The sequence below is a fragment of the Vidua chalybeata genome, chromosome 13 (genome assembly GCF_026979565.1).
Source record: "Vidua chalybeata isolate OUT-0048 chromosome 13, bVidCha1 merged haplotype, whole genome shotgun sequence".
Lineage (NCBI taxonomy): Eukaryota > Metazoa > Chordata > Aves > Passeriformes > Viduidae > Vidua > Vidua chalybeata.
In genome coordinates, this window is record NC_071542.1 from 7,124,383 (window position 1) to 7,143,583 (window position 19,201).

Genomic DNA, 19,201 nt, shown 5'->3' on the forward strand with positions numbered 1-19,201 from the left:
TACTAAAAAAAAAGGGAAGGATGTCTCCTAATGTGCCATTTATGTCAGAAGGAAGCTTCATGAACTGCTAATTTGCTGGAGAACTAGATATTCTGTCAGAGCTGGTCAGAAACCCTTAATTAAAGAAGAATTTCTGACTCATGCAGAATTTCTACTGGTCTGACAGAAGTTCTGCAAGTGCAGGATATCATCACTGCTATTCAGTAAAGATCAGCAGCAAAGACAACAAAGCTGCACCTGAATCAGCATTTACCACATGCATGCTGGGGGGAGAGTGAGTCTTGTTGGCAGCATCATGACTATTTAACGCAGTTTGTAGAAATTGAGTTTTTTTTCTCTCTTCCTCTCAAATCAGAGCGATTTTTTTTTCTATTTTTTGAGACCAGTTGCACAGAATGTACCAGTTTACAGCAAGTTCTGATTTTTGTACCTAATACAGCATGCAGGGAACTGACAGCCTCCAAATGAGGATGGCAGAAGGGCACAAGTCAAGGTCCCAGTCCCCTGAAGTCAGAATACTTTTAATTGCCAAAGCTTCCTCTGAACCAGGGCTGTGAAAATCAATGCTGAACATAAATTCAGAGCAAGTTTTCGGGGTGGGGGGGGTTGGATCAAACAACTCAGCAGTTTAATATGAAGGCTATTTACAGAGTGCTTTTATTGCTAAAGCAGCATGTCAGAAGAAAGACAGGTCATTGAATGACCATTGAAATGTTCCATTAAAAACCAAAAGGTAAGTCATTTTTAGCACTTTAATACTAATGAATATTGCTACTTATTTTACTTAGTGTTTAAACAACAGAATCAGTAAAACAGAGCAAAGTAGTGAAATAACTCCAAGTTATCAGTTTCTCCTAATTATCAATGTTATTTATTTGATTAACCTGCAAGCTGTTACATCCATCTCCATTAATTACCAATACACACTGGCAATGGTATCAAGATCATTCTTTTATTTCCAAGAATTTCCAGCCAGTCAGTAATTTCATATGCGAAAGTATCCCTGTCTTGCTTTACTTTCCTGGATGGGAAAATAAATAACAAAAGGAAACTACAAATATCACGTAAAACAGGGAACTGGAGTGGTTTGGGAGATTAGTTCTGTTCTGCTAAAGCAAAAGATAAGTTTCTAGATAACACTGGGACAGTTATTCCCATATGCTTTCCCTGCAAATGAATGGGTACTTACTTTCAGTTCATTTGTAAGCTGCTGTATTTTTCGTTTCATTTCATCATATTCACCATACATTTTCTTTCTTACTTTTTCCAGAGTTGCTCTCACCTGGTGTCAGAAAAATCAAACACCTTTATCAAAATTTTTGATTATATTGTTTATATAGCAGGACATTATTTTTTTCTCTATGTTCTTCATTGTTACTTTCAGTAATTTCCACTGTTAATCTACCACTGCATAACAGCAATTTATTCTCAAGAAAAAGACAAAAACTTGAGTCTCAAGACTTGTCTACATAGGGATGATACAAATAACTGTCACTATGAGCCATTCCAAACCTCTCTGTACATGCTTAAACACTTGTAAATTGATAATTTAGATAAATTAATTTCAATTAAATATCCATAAGTCATTCTAACCTGATTACTAAATGAATTAAAAGTAATTTAATCATATATTGTTTTATTTCTGAAAAAAGGCATGGACTTAGTGTACTTCCATACTTTTAAAAGTGGTTGGTTTCCCCGGGTATCCTTTGCAGATAAACACTTTTAATTTCAGTATTTTAGACTTGTATCTAAGTAAACAACAAACTAGCTTACATTTACCAATGCAATTTCAAATCTGAAGAATGGAGAACTCAATTTGATTTCAAGAACTATGGATGCAAAATAGTCTTTGACTTTCTAGGAAAAAAATCACTCAAAAAAACCCTGAGTTGGCTTCCAGTTTGGCTTCACATGCCACTGCAGTTATGTTTGCCTACAGCCTACGTAATTCAACCTCATTTTTTCCCTTCCTCACCTCCACCAAGCACAGGCTGACTGCAGATCATTTAGGTCAGTGAGTTTACTGTGCCTGCACAGTGGGGTGAGGGCAAAACTCCAGCAGGGGATGTTTTTAGCAGCTCTGCATAGAATCCCCCCACTGCCTCCCACAAAGAGGGGCACTGGCCACCAGAGCTATGCAAGGAGTGCTCCCTACCCACGGGCTCCCTTTGGGATGAGGAAGAGAGAAGGGAGCTGACTCCTGCCCAGCCCCTCAGGAAAGCACCGCTCGCCCTGTGCCTCCCCACGCACAAGCACAGGCACACACCCTCTTGCAAGATCCAAATTTGACTCAGGCAGAGGAAGCTGTCAGCAGCTTTGACATGGCCCATCATTTTTGGTCTATCTGAGTCAACACATACACTGCACAAGCTGAGGACTCTTGTTTAAGACTCTGCTTTTAAAGACGACACTACTCTAGCAGACCAAAGATCACAAAGTAGCAGAGCTGAACACGGCTTCCAGAAGACGGAGAGCAAAAGCCATCATGTCTCCTCCCCTGTCTTTCCCACTTTTTCCTGGAACCATCAGTACCCTGAATGCACAAGCAAGACATGCAGTTCACCTGGTCTGATATGTCCCTTCATAAGGAACAGACAATGGCAATGAGATGGTCCCAGCCCAAGCAATCCCCAGGTACCACAGACAGTGCAGTTTGGGGAGCTGGCCCTGCTGTGTGCCAATTCACCTGTCCCTTGACACTGCCCCAGCAGGGCAGAGAAACGACCTAGGCAGGAGAAGAGCAGCCGAGGCAGCTTGTGAGCAGCACTGAGACCCTGCCAGTCCCTAACCTCAGCTTGAGAGTGGTGAACACCGGGAGCCGGCAAACTGGGAGTACCGAGGGAGAGAAGCAAGTGCTGAGAGCCTCTGAGCAGGCACACGCGAGGAGTACACATGATTACAGTGCTTTACACTGCTCGCTTGACTCAGGGTTCCTCCCTTTTCTATCAGCTCACTTTGCACTTGAATCAGTGTAACATGATAAGCACTGACCAACAGCTTTCTGGGTGGTGAAGGTGGATGCAAAGAGGTCAGATTATTTGCCCTGAGGTACTTAGGGTGTTATTGCCACAGCCCGAGAGCCAAAGACTGATGGGCAAAGAGATGCTGAGTTTCAAGAACAGAAAAATTTCAAGCAGGATCAGAAATGCATTTTTTTGTTTTTCAGATCTTCTGCCAACTGTGATAAATGAGCAGGCACAGAGAAAGTAGTACAAAGACATCCTTATTAGGCTATTTTAAGGCTGCCCCAAAATATACCCAAGTGACTTTACTATGTCGCCTAATTTAGAAGCCTTTTCAAAGCTGGGGGTTTTGGGGTCGGGGGAAGCAGAGGAAGAGAGAGACTTTATCCTTTCAGGTGTCTCCTTACATAGTTTCTTCCATCAGCAAGCACAGTTCCCAGGTATAGAGTATGCTTTTTTCCCAACTCAAATATTACCAAGACCAGCCTCTAGCTTCAGAGTAGGCTCCCAGTCATCCCATTATACTCTCACAGCTCTACATATATGGAAATATATGGATATATGGAAAGCGTATTTAACAAATTTTGAGGTGAAAATGTAACTCACTTCTTTAATGTAATTCATCTCCTCTTTCAGCTGATCAGCTGACCAGCCATAAACCACCATTTCTCTCTTATGGTTGTTGTCAGTTCGGTGCACAACACCATACACCATCCCATGAGAGAGCTTCCCTGGAGACATCCCATTTGGTACATGGTAGAGCTCCTAAAAATTAAAAAAAAAAAAAAAAATCAGTACTAGAATAAAAAACCCAAATAAAACCACAGTAAATTACAGCCAGGAGAGACACCAGTTATAGTGAAAGCACAATAGCACATATGAACACTAACTTCCAAACATTTTGGAGTCAATCTGTCAGCCTTCATGGTTTGGGAAAGAACAATGACCAACTTTGAAGAATACAAAGATGTATAACTACCACTGCCTTCAATGGAAGTCCTGTAGCTAGAGACCACAGGCTGATTTGTACAAGGAGAGGTAGAGGCATGTAAGAAAAGGTTAAACTGGCTTATTTTCCTTCACCACCAGATGCTACTTTTCTGCATTCTTGCAGAACACTGTCAGGTCTCTAGTTCTCTCTAAACTCTTGCAACCACAGAATTATCCCTCATTTCCCAAACTCCCTGCTGCAGGAAACAAAAATTCACAAGTTTACTCAAAAAACATAAAAAGTTCTAAGAAATTGAAATTAACACATTTAGGCAGTGTTCCTTAAGAGAGAAAATATCTGTTTCTCTTAAGGATAAAACAGAATTTGGAAACACAGCTGTTACTGATAAGCTTTGCACATTGCGTTTGACAGGTCAGTTCTAGAAAAAAAAAATCAGGCATAGATTGTTTTACTGAACTTACTTTCTTATGCTGGATATACCAGATACAGGCCCACTTGAGGATATTTACTACATTGACTTTAGAACGTGTTTTGGTTTACTTTTTTTTTGTTCTAAGCATTGTCTAAATACTCTCTTTGACACCAAACAGAGGCTTAAAGAGATGAAGCTCAACATCTTATATCCATCTCCAGCTGCATCCTAGAGATCTCCAATCCTTACCATGACAGTGAAGAGAGAACATCATCTGCAGCCTAAAGCAGCAACACTCCCAGTTTTTAGCAGCCAAACCAACACAACTATGCTGGTAATATAAGAATAAATACTTCTTTGGGTAGGGGGAAATTTAACAGGAAAACATACTTGTACTAAGAAAAATTGACAGAGACAGATATTTGTTTTATATTGTGTCCTTCCCACATGGCACTGACTGATTTTCCTCAACACTGTAAATCCTACACGCTCTTCTTTATCACATCATTATAGTTTAAGAATGTTGCTGAAGCTCTGGGTGTGTGTGTGCAGGGCTGGGAGGGGAACAATCACAGAGCAGACACCCGATAAAGAATATTTCAGGCACAGAACAACAAAGCTGTAAGCCTTCATTTGAAAAGAAAGCTTTAAAACCACTTAATGAAGAAAACATTGGGCAACCAGCCCTACCTATACACGATGTAATTTTGAACCTTGAAAACATTATATGCAAAGCTTAATATCCTCAAAATGAGATGTTTCATAATTATGTATTATTGGGAGTTTTGTTTTGCTGTTTGGATGTGCACAAACAAAAGCCCTACACCTCATAATTAGAAATAGAGAAATACAGAAACCAGATGGAGACATGACTCAAAATTATTTTGTGTTTGTTTGCTTCCAGGGTTGTACAGTTTCTTTCATAGTTCATTGCAGCTCCTCCCCTGCATCTGGAAAAAGGGATTACACACAAGTTTCCATCTTCCTGATAACAGAATGAATAATCACTTTGATTGTTTAGAGGTTACCAAGGCACCAGACACTGAATTCATAAATCCATACCCTTTGCCCATGATCTCTCATTTTTAATGAGGTGAACAGCAATACCAAGGTCCTTTGTGCCTCTGAAACATTAGCAGAATTGTCTAAAGTGCTGTTTGCAGAGCTCTGGAATACAAATTCTGACCAAGTTCCTTATTTTTAGAATATTACAAACACATTCCTAAGGAATGCTTTGAAGGATGCCCCCTCTCCCAGCCCCCCTACCCCCCAAGAAAGACCTACAAATTCAGACCAATGGGTTTGCAGCTGAAGAATCATCCATGGCACTTACATATGTATTTCAGACATGAACAGACACTTAAATTTACATTATAATGGACAGTACATGCAGGATTAGCTACACACAAAGGCAGACTGGTTACATGTCTCTTGCAACAATGCTAAACTTGCCTGTTATCTGTATGTGCACAAGCCTCCTAAGATGCCTTTGTTACTTCTCTTTCAAAAGATTAAAGGACTCTCCATCATTTGTTGACTGTTCCAGTTCTATGTGCTACTTAAAATACAGGATATTGTTTTTACCCTCTCCTTATTCTTCCTTCATATCACAATCCCCAGACAAGTGCCTGTTAAATTTTCAGTCCTTGCTTGTTTTAAAGATGTGTGAGCCAACAGCTACACACAAGCAACTGTGCTCATGTTTCCTTAACCTTTTTCATTGCTGTTCTGTTCCAGCCATGCTTATCTTCTACTCACCCTTTTCTGTTTACTAACTCTGATTTTCTTCTAGTGACCACCAGTTTCAGGGTTCTGTATAAATAGCCAAAAAAGGGTTCACCTGATGCAGTCTCCTCTGAGGAGAAAGGTTACAGGCTAAGTCCTCTGAATGCAGGTTTCAGATGGTTGCTTTGTTTGTTGACTACTTTTTCAATACAGCTTTGCCTCTAAACGAGGCCTTGCTGAGTAGCTCAGGTCTCAAATATCTCCACAGAACTGCAGCAGTAAGCATACACTGAGTATACTTCTGCCAGTTTGCCTCCTCTCAAGCTACTTTATCCACCTTTGTCTATTATTCTCCCTTCACTGTTTGTTCCATTTCTACCTTGTACTCTGTTCTTCCTCTGATACATCCTCTCTCCCATGCTTCCTCTTTCACAAATCCTGGATTTTCCACATGCTCAAGGACAACCTAACAGTATTTTAAAGTCAAATGCTTCCCATTATTTTCCTCTGTGTCCCATACATACCCACTCTCAGAACTCAGATATTTTTTCCAGGCAGATCCTCAATGGTCTCCACTCTTATCTGCAGTGAGGCATCTCAGTGAAGATAACAGTGTAAGTAAATACATGCAAGAATTTAGGAGCAAGTAAATACTGTAAAGCTAACCAGAATAGTGCTTTAAGATGGAAGGGTTCATTAGATTAATCAACCATTGCTGTTTAAGGTCAAAATATCAGCCAAATCCCTTCTAATGTGAGCTAATGATCTGGAAAGGCAGAGTCAGCTTAACCAGTTTATGAATATTTCTTTGCACCTATAGTCAGTTCTGCAACAGCCCAAGGTGACAGCAAGGACACGTGGTGTGGATGCTGACATGTCCTGGATCAGCCTGCAGGAACAAGTCCTGTCTGCGTTGCAGCAGCAGACAGCTGCACTTGGTGTGATCACACAGAATGCACCCAAGAAACACAGACTGTCTTTACCTAACTAATAAATATTTAAACCAGAAGCCTACACCCCAAGGTTGCAAAAGTCTTGATAATTACCATGCATCCTGTTTATGTCTCTGTCCAAGGAGGCAGCACAAGTAGCATGAAAGAGGTGAAGACATTACAAAACTAAACCCTAACTTTAAATTTTTAGCTGTTTTTTCTATGGCCCATGGTTTAATTTGCATTACGTAAATAACACTGAGGGATGATCTGCTTCCTAATCTACCAGTTTTATAAATGAAAGTCAGATAGGCTCATATATTATACTTCTCCCTACCCTAAAAATTGAAAAGTAAAAAGACAGAAGACACATCTTTTTTGAGAAAAAAGGACATCTAATATAATGCTTAACAAAAGTCTGTGCTACATATCCCTGTGGCCTTCAAATTTTCCTGACTCATGATCTTCTGTTTACCTACACCACCAAAAACCTTTAAACAATAATTATATCAGTGAAGCAAGGCTTTATCTTTCTCTTAACAGCCACATTCCAGGCGTTTCTAAAACATCCAGTTATCTTTTACCTGTTCACTAGTTACACAAGGAACAAGAATATTCATGCTGTTACTGAGGTTACATATTTTCCATTCAGTAAAATGACATTTATAACATTGAGCTCACCAAGTTACTGTACTCTGACAAAAGGTAGCTCTGTTTTTATGTCTTTTCATATTCCTCTACAAGCCTGTAAAAATCATGTTCCATTTAGGAATGTTTTACATTAAACTAGTATTACAATAGGGAAAACATGCCACAACAGACATGAGTGTTCCCAAATTCATGAAGAACGCAAGAAGCATCACTGAACACATTCCAACCTCGAAGCTCCTTGGGTGTTGAATTTAGGTGTCCATCTCAAAAGAGAAGTGCCAGACATTATGCAAAGTGGTATCTAACCCATGAAATCTGTACACAGAATGCCACTGTTTACACATTGGGAAACTAAGATACAACTAATACAGCAGTAACCTCAGAAGTCAGTGGAATTCTTTCTGTATTTTTTTATGTTGTGCTGGTTTTAACAAAGGTATTGCTTAATTAGTCTGAGTCAAAAATCAAGCGACCAGTGCTGGAGAGGCTGAGAAACAGTAACATCACCTGTAGCAGATGAACCACATTTTTTCAGGCACAAGTTCTGCTCTGCTGACAGGAGTGGGTTGGCAGCAGTAGAGAAAATAGCATTGTCCTAGATTCCATGTGCACCACAGCCCCATATTCACTGCACTCATATTCTTGAACCAGACCTGACAAAAGTTTCTGCTTGATTCTCACCATGATGTACAGAAGCAAATTCCCCTTCTGGCTTCTTTACAGCCTACTTTTTTTTTGCTGGGAAAAAAATGTTTGCTATGTTTCTGCATTCTTGCTTAGGAAGTAAAAAGAATTTCACTTCTTAGTTGTGATGTTTAAAAAACAAGAAAATTAAAGTGTTTAAGGCTACATACAGCCAAAGTAGCAACCTGAGTTGACTAAGCACTGCTCAAACTTGGCTGAAAGCCACAGACAGTAAAGTGACACAAATTTCCAAAATGTTATCTCATTTTCATTCTCTTGTCCAAGTATCCAAATGAAAAAGAAACGTCTGTCTATACATATCTTCACATTCTGCCCTCAAAAGCTTAGCTGCAGCTTCCAATGACACTTCCAAATTTACCCATGACAGTGAAGAAAAAGACTGATGGATAAAAACAAGCCCAATCCCGAATAGGGACAATACAATTGTCTGGTAGCCCTTTATTATGCAAGACAAGAGAGGCTTCAGGATATGCAGATTTTGCATACAATCTGCCAAGCACAATATTCCTTTGTAATTCATGGTGAAGTAAACAGCCTCACACTACTGTCACCCATTGTCTATCATGGACAGAAATAATGGAACAGAATCAGAATAGTTTGTGGTTCTCTCTACCTAAAGTCCTAACAATTCAAACAACCCAACCAACCAGCCTCTACCTGTGGGTTAAGTTCTCATATGCTTCTTTCAGGGTCTCATATCCTAAATATGAGTATAAAAAATCCAACCTGACACAAACTCACTTCCCCTTCAGCTTTTGAGATCTGTCTCTAACTCTGTACCATCTGCCAGCCTTTCACAAAAGGCAGGGAGAGGCCACCCTAGTACAGTATTGCCTGCAGCAATTTTCTTGCAACAAAACCACCCAGATCCATCGTTTAATTTTTAATCTCTTATGCTAGTTCATTTTTATTCAATGGATGCATAGCAGTAAAAAAGTTAATCTAGAAATTTACTGCACTGATACAGATTGAATGAAATACAGTATAAATTTCCTGCCAAGTTTGGACTCCAGTGAAAAAGACTAAGGCAAGAATTACCAGCCTAACTGATAAAGATTCACTTCTGGTCTGACATCAAGCAGCAAAACAAGTTATTGGGAGGATCAGCACTAGCAAGAACTGCTGTGCAGTTCATTAACTGATTCTGAACTGAAACACCTCTTAATGGTACTGAGCCTGAGAGATGCAGAAAAGTAACAAACACAGTGAGCCATCACTGTGTCACATTAGGGCAGCTCAAAATCACCTCCTTCTAATGAAAGATTTGAAAGAAGAGATTACAACCAAATGTCACGCCATGGTGTATTTATAGTTTTCTGGCATTCCCTCCAACACTGCAAGGTCTTTTCTCTCCTCCCTCAGCAGCAGAGGCAGAAACTTGTCCTGCCCAAACAGGAGAGCACCTGCAGCCAGGCTCTGACCGCCTGACTTGGCTGAGCACTCCAGCAAAAACTGTGCAATCCCACAGATTACCCCTGCAGTTCATTTCTGTAAGTCACATTAATGTACTGTAAATACCAAAAGCATTTTCATGTTCCCATTTTCCTAGGAGTCAGCAATTAAAGTCAGCACAGAACTCTAGATTCCAACAAGGGATCCGATGTTAAATTTGATTCTTGCTGAAGCTGGATTTTTTGACCTTAAATTGTAAAGTGCAAGGTAGAAAACAGAGCAGTTCCCTAATTTCTATTATCCCTACTTCCAAAAAGGGGCACAGTTCTCATAGGACTGTGTAAAGATTACCTAACATTTGTAAAACTTGTTCTCAAAGTGCTTTGAACGATTTCATTAACATGAAGTCAGCTGAACATGGGTGATCAGCAGATACCTGATTACTGGTTTTAGGAGATTTTTTTAAATTAAACTGTGCAGTAAAAGCACCACAGCATGACTAATCATGAGGCATGTATGCACTGTAAGTTACTGTATAACTAATTCAAATACATAAACACAGACAATAAAAATCTACAGGTAACACATTGCTGTCTGACTTTAGGGACATGAGGAAAAAACAGTTCATGAGCAGTGATTTTTTTTTTGTAGCTGCTTCCACACAACATGGCTACACTATCTGTGGGGTATTTTTCTTTATCATACAGAAATTATAAAACACAGTAGTTGGAACAATTCCTCTGTGTTTTTTAATTGCTATGAAATTGGCTGAGTAGATCCCATCTAGCTCTGAAGCCTGACTTTATAAGTCTTTCAATTGTCTAAGAGTAGTGAACTTTAGAAACTACTCAGAACATACAATACTTAAATTGCATATGGGTTTTTTCTGGTCTCAGCTTATAAGGACCCATCTCTTAAACATCATTGTTTTGCACATCGAATCAAATAACGTATTTATTATCTTGATATCCTCTCCTTAACAATCTCTGATATAAGCCCACTTGCCTTCACTTGTATTATGGGGGAAATAACAGCTCATTAATTACAAGGTCCCACAGAGAAAAACATTGGTCACATAAGAAAGTCACTACAAATTGTCCACCCCTAATCCTTAAAAATTCTCTCTCATTATCACATTGCTCAGAACCATGAAGTGAGTAAGGCATGAGTAAATATCTATCCTCCTCAAAAGCCAACTCGGATTCCTCTTAGGGCAGTGGGCCCATAAGCTTAGGCCAGTCTGAGGGCTGCTGCTGCAATCAGATACAAGCTGACAAGAGACTGACAGAGAAGCTACTCTAAGTGCTACATCTAAACACCTCTGTACAAAATGACTTATTACTATTTAATGGTGGCCCAAATTTAGATTGCATTAAGGTCTATTTAAACTGTTCTGTAAGTAACATTTCTAGATCCTGAAGAACCAATTACTCTGCTAGACCAGTGTATGAAAACCTGAGTGTATTGAAGATTCCAGGACAAAAAGCAACTGATAAGAAATCCTTATCTTGAGAATTTTACTTTGCATTTATTTAGCATTTGCCTAGAATGCCTTTTGCAGTAATTTTAGTTATTTTTGCCTTTAAGTATCTCTAAGAAATTATTTCTAGTAAACCCTATTGTTGTTTTTCTTTCTATTGTCATACTTCCTATTGTCAGACATTGAGTCTGGCGATCTTCATCAACTTGTTTAATTTTGGTTTATCAAAGTATAAATGTGATGAAGTTATGGAGCCCGTCCAGCTTCCTTTTTAGTCTTCGTAATTAACACTAATTAAACATCATCTCTTGCAGTGAACAGCTCTTACAGAACACCAAAGCAGATTGTAATTTTTTTGTGTGCACACTACTCACTTCTGCAAAACGAATGGCCTTCTGAACCCTTCTGAGCACATGACCTTCAAAATCCCTTTCACTTCAGAACAATCTTGAATTCTTTAATTTCTTATTTGTACATCACACTTTACCAAAATTAGCTGGCACACACAAAGATCAAGGTCCCCAGCACACCAACTACATTAGTGTTCAAATATTGCACATGAAATCTGAGCCTACATGAAATATAAAATGCTCTTTTAGGATCAAGAGGATCCTGATCAAGATCCTGTTTAATACAGGACCATGTTCCTAGTAGCAGTTTCCTGCTCTTTGATACAGGAATATGAAATAATCAAGTTTTAAAGGTACCTCAGTCTCAAATCTCCTATAATCTCTGTTGTTCCTCTACCACTGTTCTGTTTTGCATGCAGTTTTGCCATCCCTAATTCCAAGGCTTAGGCTCAAAGCTCACACCCAACTTGATGATCTTCCACATGCTCTTAAATCGGCTTTGGGCTGCCAAAACAACAAATATCAACATCTATGGAAGGCAGTGTTTACTTCTTATTTATAGAGAATTTAACTTTGGTTTTTAAAACTTACACTTTTCTTTCTCTCAGTTTCTTTTGGTCCCTCTTCAGGCTGTGACACTTCATCAGGTGGCACTGTTAAGCGTAGCCTACACACATTCATCTGAAAGAAGAACAAGATTTAGGTGTTACAAAAACGATTTTAACAATTTGCTTTACAGAATGAACTGCACTGAGATTCAACTTTGAACTCACTATCTTCTGTTTTCTACCACACAGCTGACAAAATATTATTTTTAAAGGTTAAAGGGGTTTTTAGCTGGCAAAAAATAATTCAAGGACATTCCCATAATTACATACCTGAAATAGCAAAAATCCATTTCAATCAACAAATTGTTCTTAAGTACTCATAAATGACACTGAGAGCTGAGACAACATAACAATGAACATAATTTTCTACTTTCTACATTTTGTTTGCTGATTTGGCATGCTTTTATTCTTCAAAAGGGATTATTTAGAAACATAGAGTGTATTTTCAAGTAAATGCTTCTTTTCTGCTCAGCATATAGCCAAGTATTTGATCCAAGGATACCTCAGGACTGCATCTCCACTAAATTGGAAACTAGGAAATAGGAGCATTCTTGAAATCTGATACACACAAATTGTTTGAAAACTTCAAAACACTTCAGAAAAAAAGTTGAGAGGTGTTGTTTCCTATCTGATTTTAGAACAGCCATTCTCTTACCAGCAGGCATGGTACCTTTCTGTACCCAGCTGCAGTTTGCCTTGCTTTGGGCTGAGACATCTTTGGTTTAATGGCTTTTTCCAAGTAATATATTTCATACAAGAAACTTGGTTAAAACTTTTGGTCTTAGTCCTATTCATGAGACATTTTTGTGGAAAACAACTCTAAGTCCTAAGTAGAGCATAGCAAATGATGAAATGAGAAATTTGGCTGTCCAAATTCAAAGCTGCACTATATCTTCCTGTAAAATCCCAGATGTCTGCTGGCAACAAAGAGAGCCCTTAAAGCTCTTCCTCAAAACCTCTTAAGTATCTCTTTTATGATTACTGTGGGCCAACATCACTGTTCTTCTACAGCCCAGCTCTCATTGATCTGGATCTCTCCAGTTTCTCCTGGAGTCATGCTGAATGTGTGTCTCTCTTTCACACCCACCTTCCACTCCTCTTGTCCCAGCTAACAGCTCACATCTTGGTCATTACAGCACCTTCTCTTGCCTTGAAAATGGCAATAAAGTTCTGCTCACTGCATTCAGAGCACTGCAGCAAAACCCTTCCCATGCACTCCAAATGTTACCATTTCACAATTCATTTCTTCCAACTGTCTTTCAAATCATTTAAGCTGCCTTGACTGCATTTTCAAGTGTCTTTACAATGTATCTTCCTCAGAGACCACCATTCAGCATCACAACATCACATCCCTGTTTTCCATTTCCAGACAAAAGACCTTCTTTAAGTTTTCAAACAGGCTTTAACTTTCTCTTCTTCCCAAGCAAAAACAATTGGAAGAACTATCTGCAACTTCACAATTTTTTCCCGGCATTTCTTTAAATCTGTTGAGAGGACAAATCAATAGCATTCAAACTACTGGTATGCTGTCAACTGTATTTTAGAAATATTAGGTACTGCCTTCCATCTTCCTCTCAGTTTGGTCTTTCAGGTCTGCAAGGCCAGTAAGAAACAGTGTCTTGAGATAAAGTTCTGATAAAATGTGAGATGTGTCTGTATTATAGAGAATAAGAAGGGGGAAAAGTCTATAAGACAATCAAAGTGAAATATAACCTCTTCTGTAGACGTATCTGTGAAAGCAATGTTTTGTGCAGTGGCCTCCTCCCTCTTAATTTATCATTCATCTATATGCTAGAAAATCTAGAACAAGAGGCCACAATGTGACATAAAGCCCCCAAAACTTAAAAGCAGTTTATACTTTCACATTTGCTAAAGAATACAGAAACAATGAAATGCATTTTAAAATTATGAAACTTGGTACGTTGGCTTTTGATACTGATTGGCTACTATGTTTGTTCTAGGAACACCAGACTGTCTCCATACACTACCGAAGCTGGTGGTACTTCCTATTTACAGATTAGTTATCCAGATAATAATAATAAATTCCTCATCTTTAGAACTCATTGATTCATAAGGTAATTAACTTCACCTTTCCTCATCTATTTCCTTGTGCCCTTTCCTCCCATTAGCTTATTAAGGCTCTTTCCTCTTGAAACATTCCTGTTTACAACAAGAAGGGAAACATAGACTGGCATTCCTCCATGTAGGCAAACAAAGCCCAGAGCCGTAAATAGGAAATAGAAGTGAATTTGTGCTGTGCAGGAAGTGATAGATGAGGCCACCTTTTTCTTACAGTGATTTCTAACAAAGGAAAGCTGGACAAAAAGGACTGAACATATTGCTAGGATAAAACAAAAATGCCTGAAATAACTAGAAATGGATAATGACTGGCAGCTCAAAGTTAGGAGAATGTGGTTGTGTATGATTCTCTGAAGCAAATAACTTGCCTATTAATCAGTACGAGGCTAATTATAGCAAACAGAGATTCACAGTGCAGTGATTGTAAATAAGTAATTATCCCTGTACCCGTACAACAGTGAGTGAACCACGACTGCCCTTCACATCACAGATGTCACAGGGCTACTACGAAGGAAATCACAGAAGTCCAATACAGATAGCAGTCAAGTCATCACAACTGCACTGGAAATATAAATTAACAACAGTCATTTGTTGAGACTAAAACCACTGTACAACAAAAAGTTGTCATCATTTAAGTTGGGGTTTTTTTGCCCTTTTCACCTTGCCTTATCTATTACCTCCAAATCACTTACCCCACCCCAGTTGGCAATCATAAGGATTCCAGCCTTGAAATTGTGCCTAGCAAGGCTTGTACAGCAGTGGCACAGTACCACCCAGTTCCTTGCTAGAGCACACTTACACAGGCTTTACTCTGCCATTGTTTACAACAATGGGACTTCCTCAGCATCCCTGGGGAAACGGCAGCAAACGTATAAAGTAGCCATGCAGTCCAGCTTCTCCTAAGCATCAGATGATGCATTCTACCTAAGGACAGCACTACAGACCCATCTAATAAAATTCAGAAACATACAGAGATTGGAAAGGAAAAAAAACAGGCACTGCTTCTTCCTCCAGCCCCCAGAACAGTTCTGAACACTGTATATGCACTGTTCTTGCTCCGCAGGACTTCCTGAAGGAACAACACACTGTGCCATTTGTCGGTGAGTTTACTTGACCAAATCAATGAGCAGGCTCACATGGAAATCACAGCAAGCCCTCCTCCCACAGAAAACACTGCTGTAGCGATGCCTTAAAATGGAAATGAAATCCTAACAGGAAAAGCCTCGACTCAGTGCCAAACAGTGGCAGGATAACGTGCAACTGAGGATGAAAAAGTAATTTCCAGAAACAAACTGGGTAATGCAGAAAGAAAATGGGGAGGAGAATGAGAACTGCTCCAACAGGGAAAGAGCTGCAATTCAATTTCCTTCATCTGTTACTGACAGACAGTAAGAACAAGTGAGAGAAAACAGGGACAGACATGACTTTCCACCTTAACCTTCATGTCATTAACGTTGTAACTTTGTGAGCATAAGTTTAAAAAAAAAAAACCACTGGGGAGAAGAAGAACGAGGTATCTTTCTAACAATCCTGTCTGACTTTTGTTTAATTTGCATCATCTGCAGCTTTGGCAAGTCAACATTATAAACAATCTTAATTGTGCCAACATTTTATGCTCGCTCTTGGCTTTTTGACACCAACAATCCATGAGTGACATTTCCAAAGCACATCTGACATCATTTGTGAAACAAAGACACAGACAGGAAAACAAGGACTGGACAGGTTCACCCCAACACAACACCAGACTGCAGAAGTTTCCTGACTGCAATGAAAAGTAACAGGTGAAAACACATTTTTTTACTGAATTTCTAAGAGGCTAGTGGGACAGCATAGAGGAGAGCTACTGCAATATGGCAGTTCAGAAAAAAACCAATCTAATTTAGTTTAAAATGTTGAGAATCCACAGCCCAGATCCACAATCCACATGTATGTTTACCACAATCCTACTCAAATCACTAGGGTGCAACTTAAAACAAATACAGATGACAGATTCAGTTTAAGTAATGTTCTTCAGCCTCTTCTCCCCCCTTTCCAAAAAACAGTGCACTCAGAAACGCATTAATCAGCATTAACTATGGGCTGAAATAATGACAGATTTTTTCATTAAAATTAATTGTTAAATTAATGAGGAATGCTGTTATAGAATAACCAGTTACTAGTACAGCAATAGAAAAATACAGGCTGTTCTATCAGCAACCAGTCTCTAAGCATATTACAGGACCCCCACAGAAAAAAGATGTGGTTCAATATTGATCTAGTTTCAAGCCAGCCCTGGAGTTCCACCTCACCAGAATTTAATACTGTTGATACTGACAAAAGAAATGGGGATAACATGTTTGTAGAGTAACTACCTACTGCCCTATCAGCTCAATGGCTAAAAATCCTTCCCTTTGCCTAAGGTCAAGTGTTGGCTTTAGACCGTTGAAGGTCAAAGCAGAAAAACAGTGCATGTTTAATTTCAGTCCTAAAAAGCAAGGAAGAAAATACTTTCTTTGGTCATTTATCTGTTGATTAGCCTGCTCCATTTATGAAATCTCTCCCGTGAGATTCCACACACAATTAAAGGGCACTTTCCTGTGACCACAGGCACACAGGAATGTGACACACATCTTCCTTTCATTCAGCAGTTATTCTAATTGTCTCTCTCCCCTCTTCTAATAACTCATGGTAAGGGAGCCACAGTTCACTGAAAAAAAGGGACAGCAGCTTCCCAGTGGGTTGTAGTCAAAAATTAAATTCTTACCAGCTTTCCCAAAAGAATGTATCAAATGCAGTTCATCATTCCCAAGAAATCTATCAAGGGGATTAAAATAAGAAGCTTATCACCTGAACAGAAGTTCCCTTACTGTAACTTCTTTAAGAAATACTAGAACAGGGAAACTCAATTGGAACACAGAAGACTTATAGGGAACATAACTATTTTCAAGTCACCGTAATTTTTCCTATGCATGAGCGATTTAATTTTTTATGAAAACCAGGGATCTTTTTGTCAGGAAGACTACTCTGACCTTCTTGCTATCATGTAAAACCAAAGCAACACAACAGTCATTATTTTTCAGATTATAAACTCATATTTTTGAAGCATCAAAACAATAACTGCATAATTCAAGAAACATCATGGTCACATGGATGTATTTTTAGTAAGGATAAGATTATCACTTTTTTTTTATTTCTTTCTTTTCGTGTGGAATCAACATTCACAATGATAGCAGTGAAGTTACAGAAGCAAGGAGAGGGCTATTTAAAGCTGAGTGGCTGTAGAGACATTCCTATCATATCTGCCTGAGTTTTAACAACTTATTAGAAGCCAAACAAATTAAGAGATGGTTATTATTCAGTGCATTTATGATTTTTTTTTAAATCAGCAAATTACATATCTGCATTTGAGGAATTGATTAAACAGTTAAGTTACTATTGCCGTCTAAATCATTACAGTAAGCTTTCTCAGGATAGGATAGGCGAGTTCGCATTGTAAATATCCAGGCACATTTCAATGAAGCGAGGGAAGTCTCCAACACAAATACACCTTCCTCACAGGTTTACAGAACAGGCCAGGGTCTAGAACTACAAAAGCCTTGCAGGACTCCCCAAAAACTCTTCCTTTCCCCACACCTATAAACAACGCACAAAAAGATGCTCTCGCACACCCCAAGCTTCACTTGAAAACACTGAAAATAAGGAAGGGGAGCGGGGGGGGGGGGGGTGCGGAAGAGAAAGGCGCTCCGCAGGTAACTACACGAGTGGGGATGTCGAACCTCCGCTTCGCCCCGCCACCCCGCCCGCAGGACCTCCCCGCCGCCCCCCCGCGCTGCCCCGCGCACCTTCCGCCGGGAGCGGCCGCTGTCGCCGGGCGGCCTCCGGGGGGTGGTGGCGGTGACCGTGAGCCCCGAGCTGTAGCGCAGCATCCCCGCGGGCCGCCGGGCCACCGCTCTCTGCGGCTCCTCGGGCCGGCGCCGCCGCTCCGCCCCCGCGCACTTGGCCGCGGGCGGCCGCAGGGGCCGGGCGGGGGCGGGCCGGGGCTGCGCGGGGCTCCGCTTCCCCCTCCGCCCCGCGGAACTCGCGGCCCCGCGCCGGCTCTCGGGCCACCGAAGTGCCCGATTCCTCCTGTGGCGTGACACTGGGCAAAGTCGCTGTGGGACGCTGAGGTGCCAGTTCAGGGTGGCATTCCCTCTGCTCACGGGAATATTGAGTGTCGGGCTGCAGCCTGGGGAGAGGAGTTTGGAGGGGAGACCCAGAAATGTCCATCTGTCACACAGCCACCTCCCGGCACTGCAAAACGGGGATTAGGGCTCGCAGCAGCCACTGGCTGCCACTCAGTCCCGTTCTCCGGCACCCACCTCTGAGCACTCTAAGAGCGTTATGTGAAAGCTGAACACTGTCCTCCCCTTCTTCCCACAGCAATTCGTGAGCCACCCAGGTCTGTCAGGTCTGTCCGTGCTCCGGGAATGGGTACCAGGCTCATCAGAAAGCACGCAGATCCCAGCCAGCCTCGGGGTTGACAGGCACAAAGCCGGTTCAGCTCAGTGAATGAATGACAACATCGGCCTCAGTGCCAAAGGTCCAACAAGGTGAGTGTGGTCTGCCCGAGCTGGCTGGCCCCGAGCCAGATTGCAGGTGTGGACTTAAGCATTTCAGATGCTCAGTTCTTCCGGATCTGGGCTGAGGGAACGCCATAACCCTATACCACCCTACATGGCCTAGGCTCACAGTCTTCAATCTACAGCTTTGGGCATCTGTCACGAGCACAACATTCCTCACTAATCAAGGGAGTTATAAGCAAAGGACATGCTTTTGTGTGAAAGAAATGACAGAACAAATAACTTAAACAGCATTAAAAAAAAAAAAAATTATCTCCCGTCTCCATGTAACTAAATTAAGACCAGAAGAAAATGGAGTTATGGCCATGTAATGTCCTTACCCGTTAAGATGTTAACGACGGGAGAGCTGAA

The 19,201-nt window shown here is 40.5% G+C and overlaps 1 protein-coding gene across 2 annotated transcripts in view; it reads right to left on the reverse strand.

Moving 5' to 3' along the window:
* MYZAP (myocardial zonula adherens protein) overlaps nucleotides 1-18,187 on the reverse strand; it is a 50,381-nt gene extending 32,194 nt beyond the window's left edge. Inside the window, exons 1-4 of one of the 2 annotated variants that reach the window (XM_053954648.1) lie at nucleotides 18,074-18,157; nucleotides 12,157-12,246; nucleotides 3,573-3,728; nucleotides 1,190-1,282 (exon numbers count right to left, since the gene is read on the reverse strand). In XM_053954648.1, coding sequence (XP_053810623.1) covers nucleotides 1,190-1,282; nucleotides 3,573-3,728; nucleotides 12,157-12,246; nucleotides 18,074-18,157 — 423 coding nt within the window. Of the gene's footprint in view, nucleotides 1-1,189; nucleotides 1,283-3,572; nucleotides 3,732-12,156; nucleotides 12,247-18,073 lie in introns of both variants that reach the window. The other variant, XM_053954649.1, reaches the window with a different exon arrangement.
* Between the last annotated feature and the right edge of the window lie 1,014 nt (nucleotides 18,188-19,201).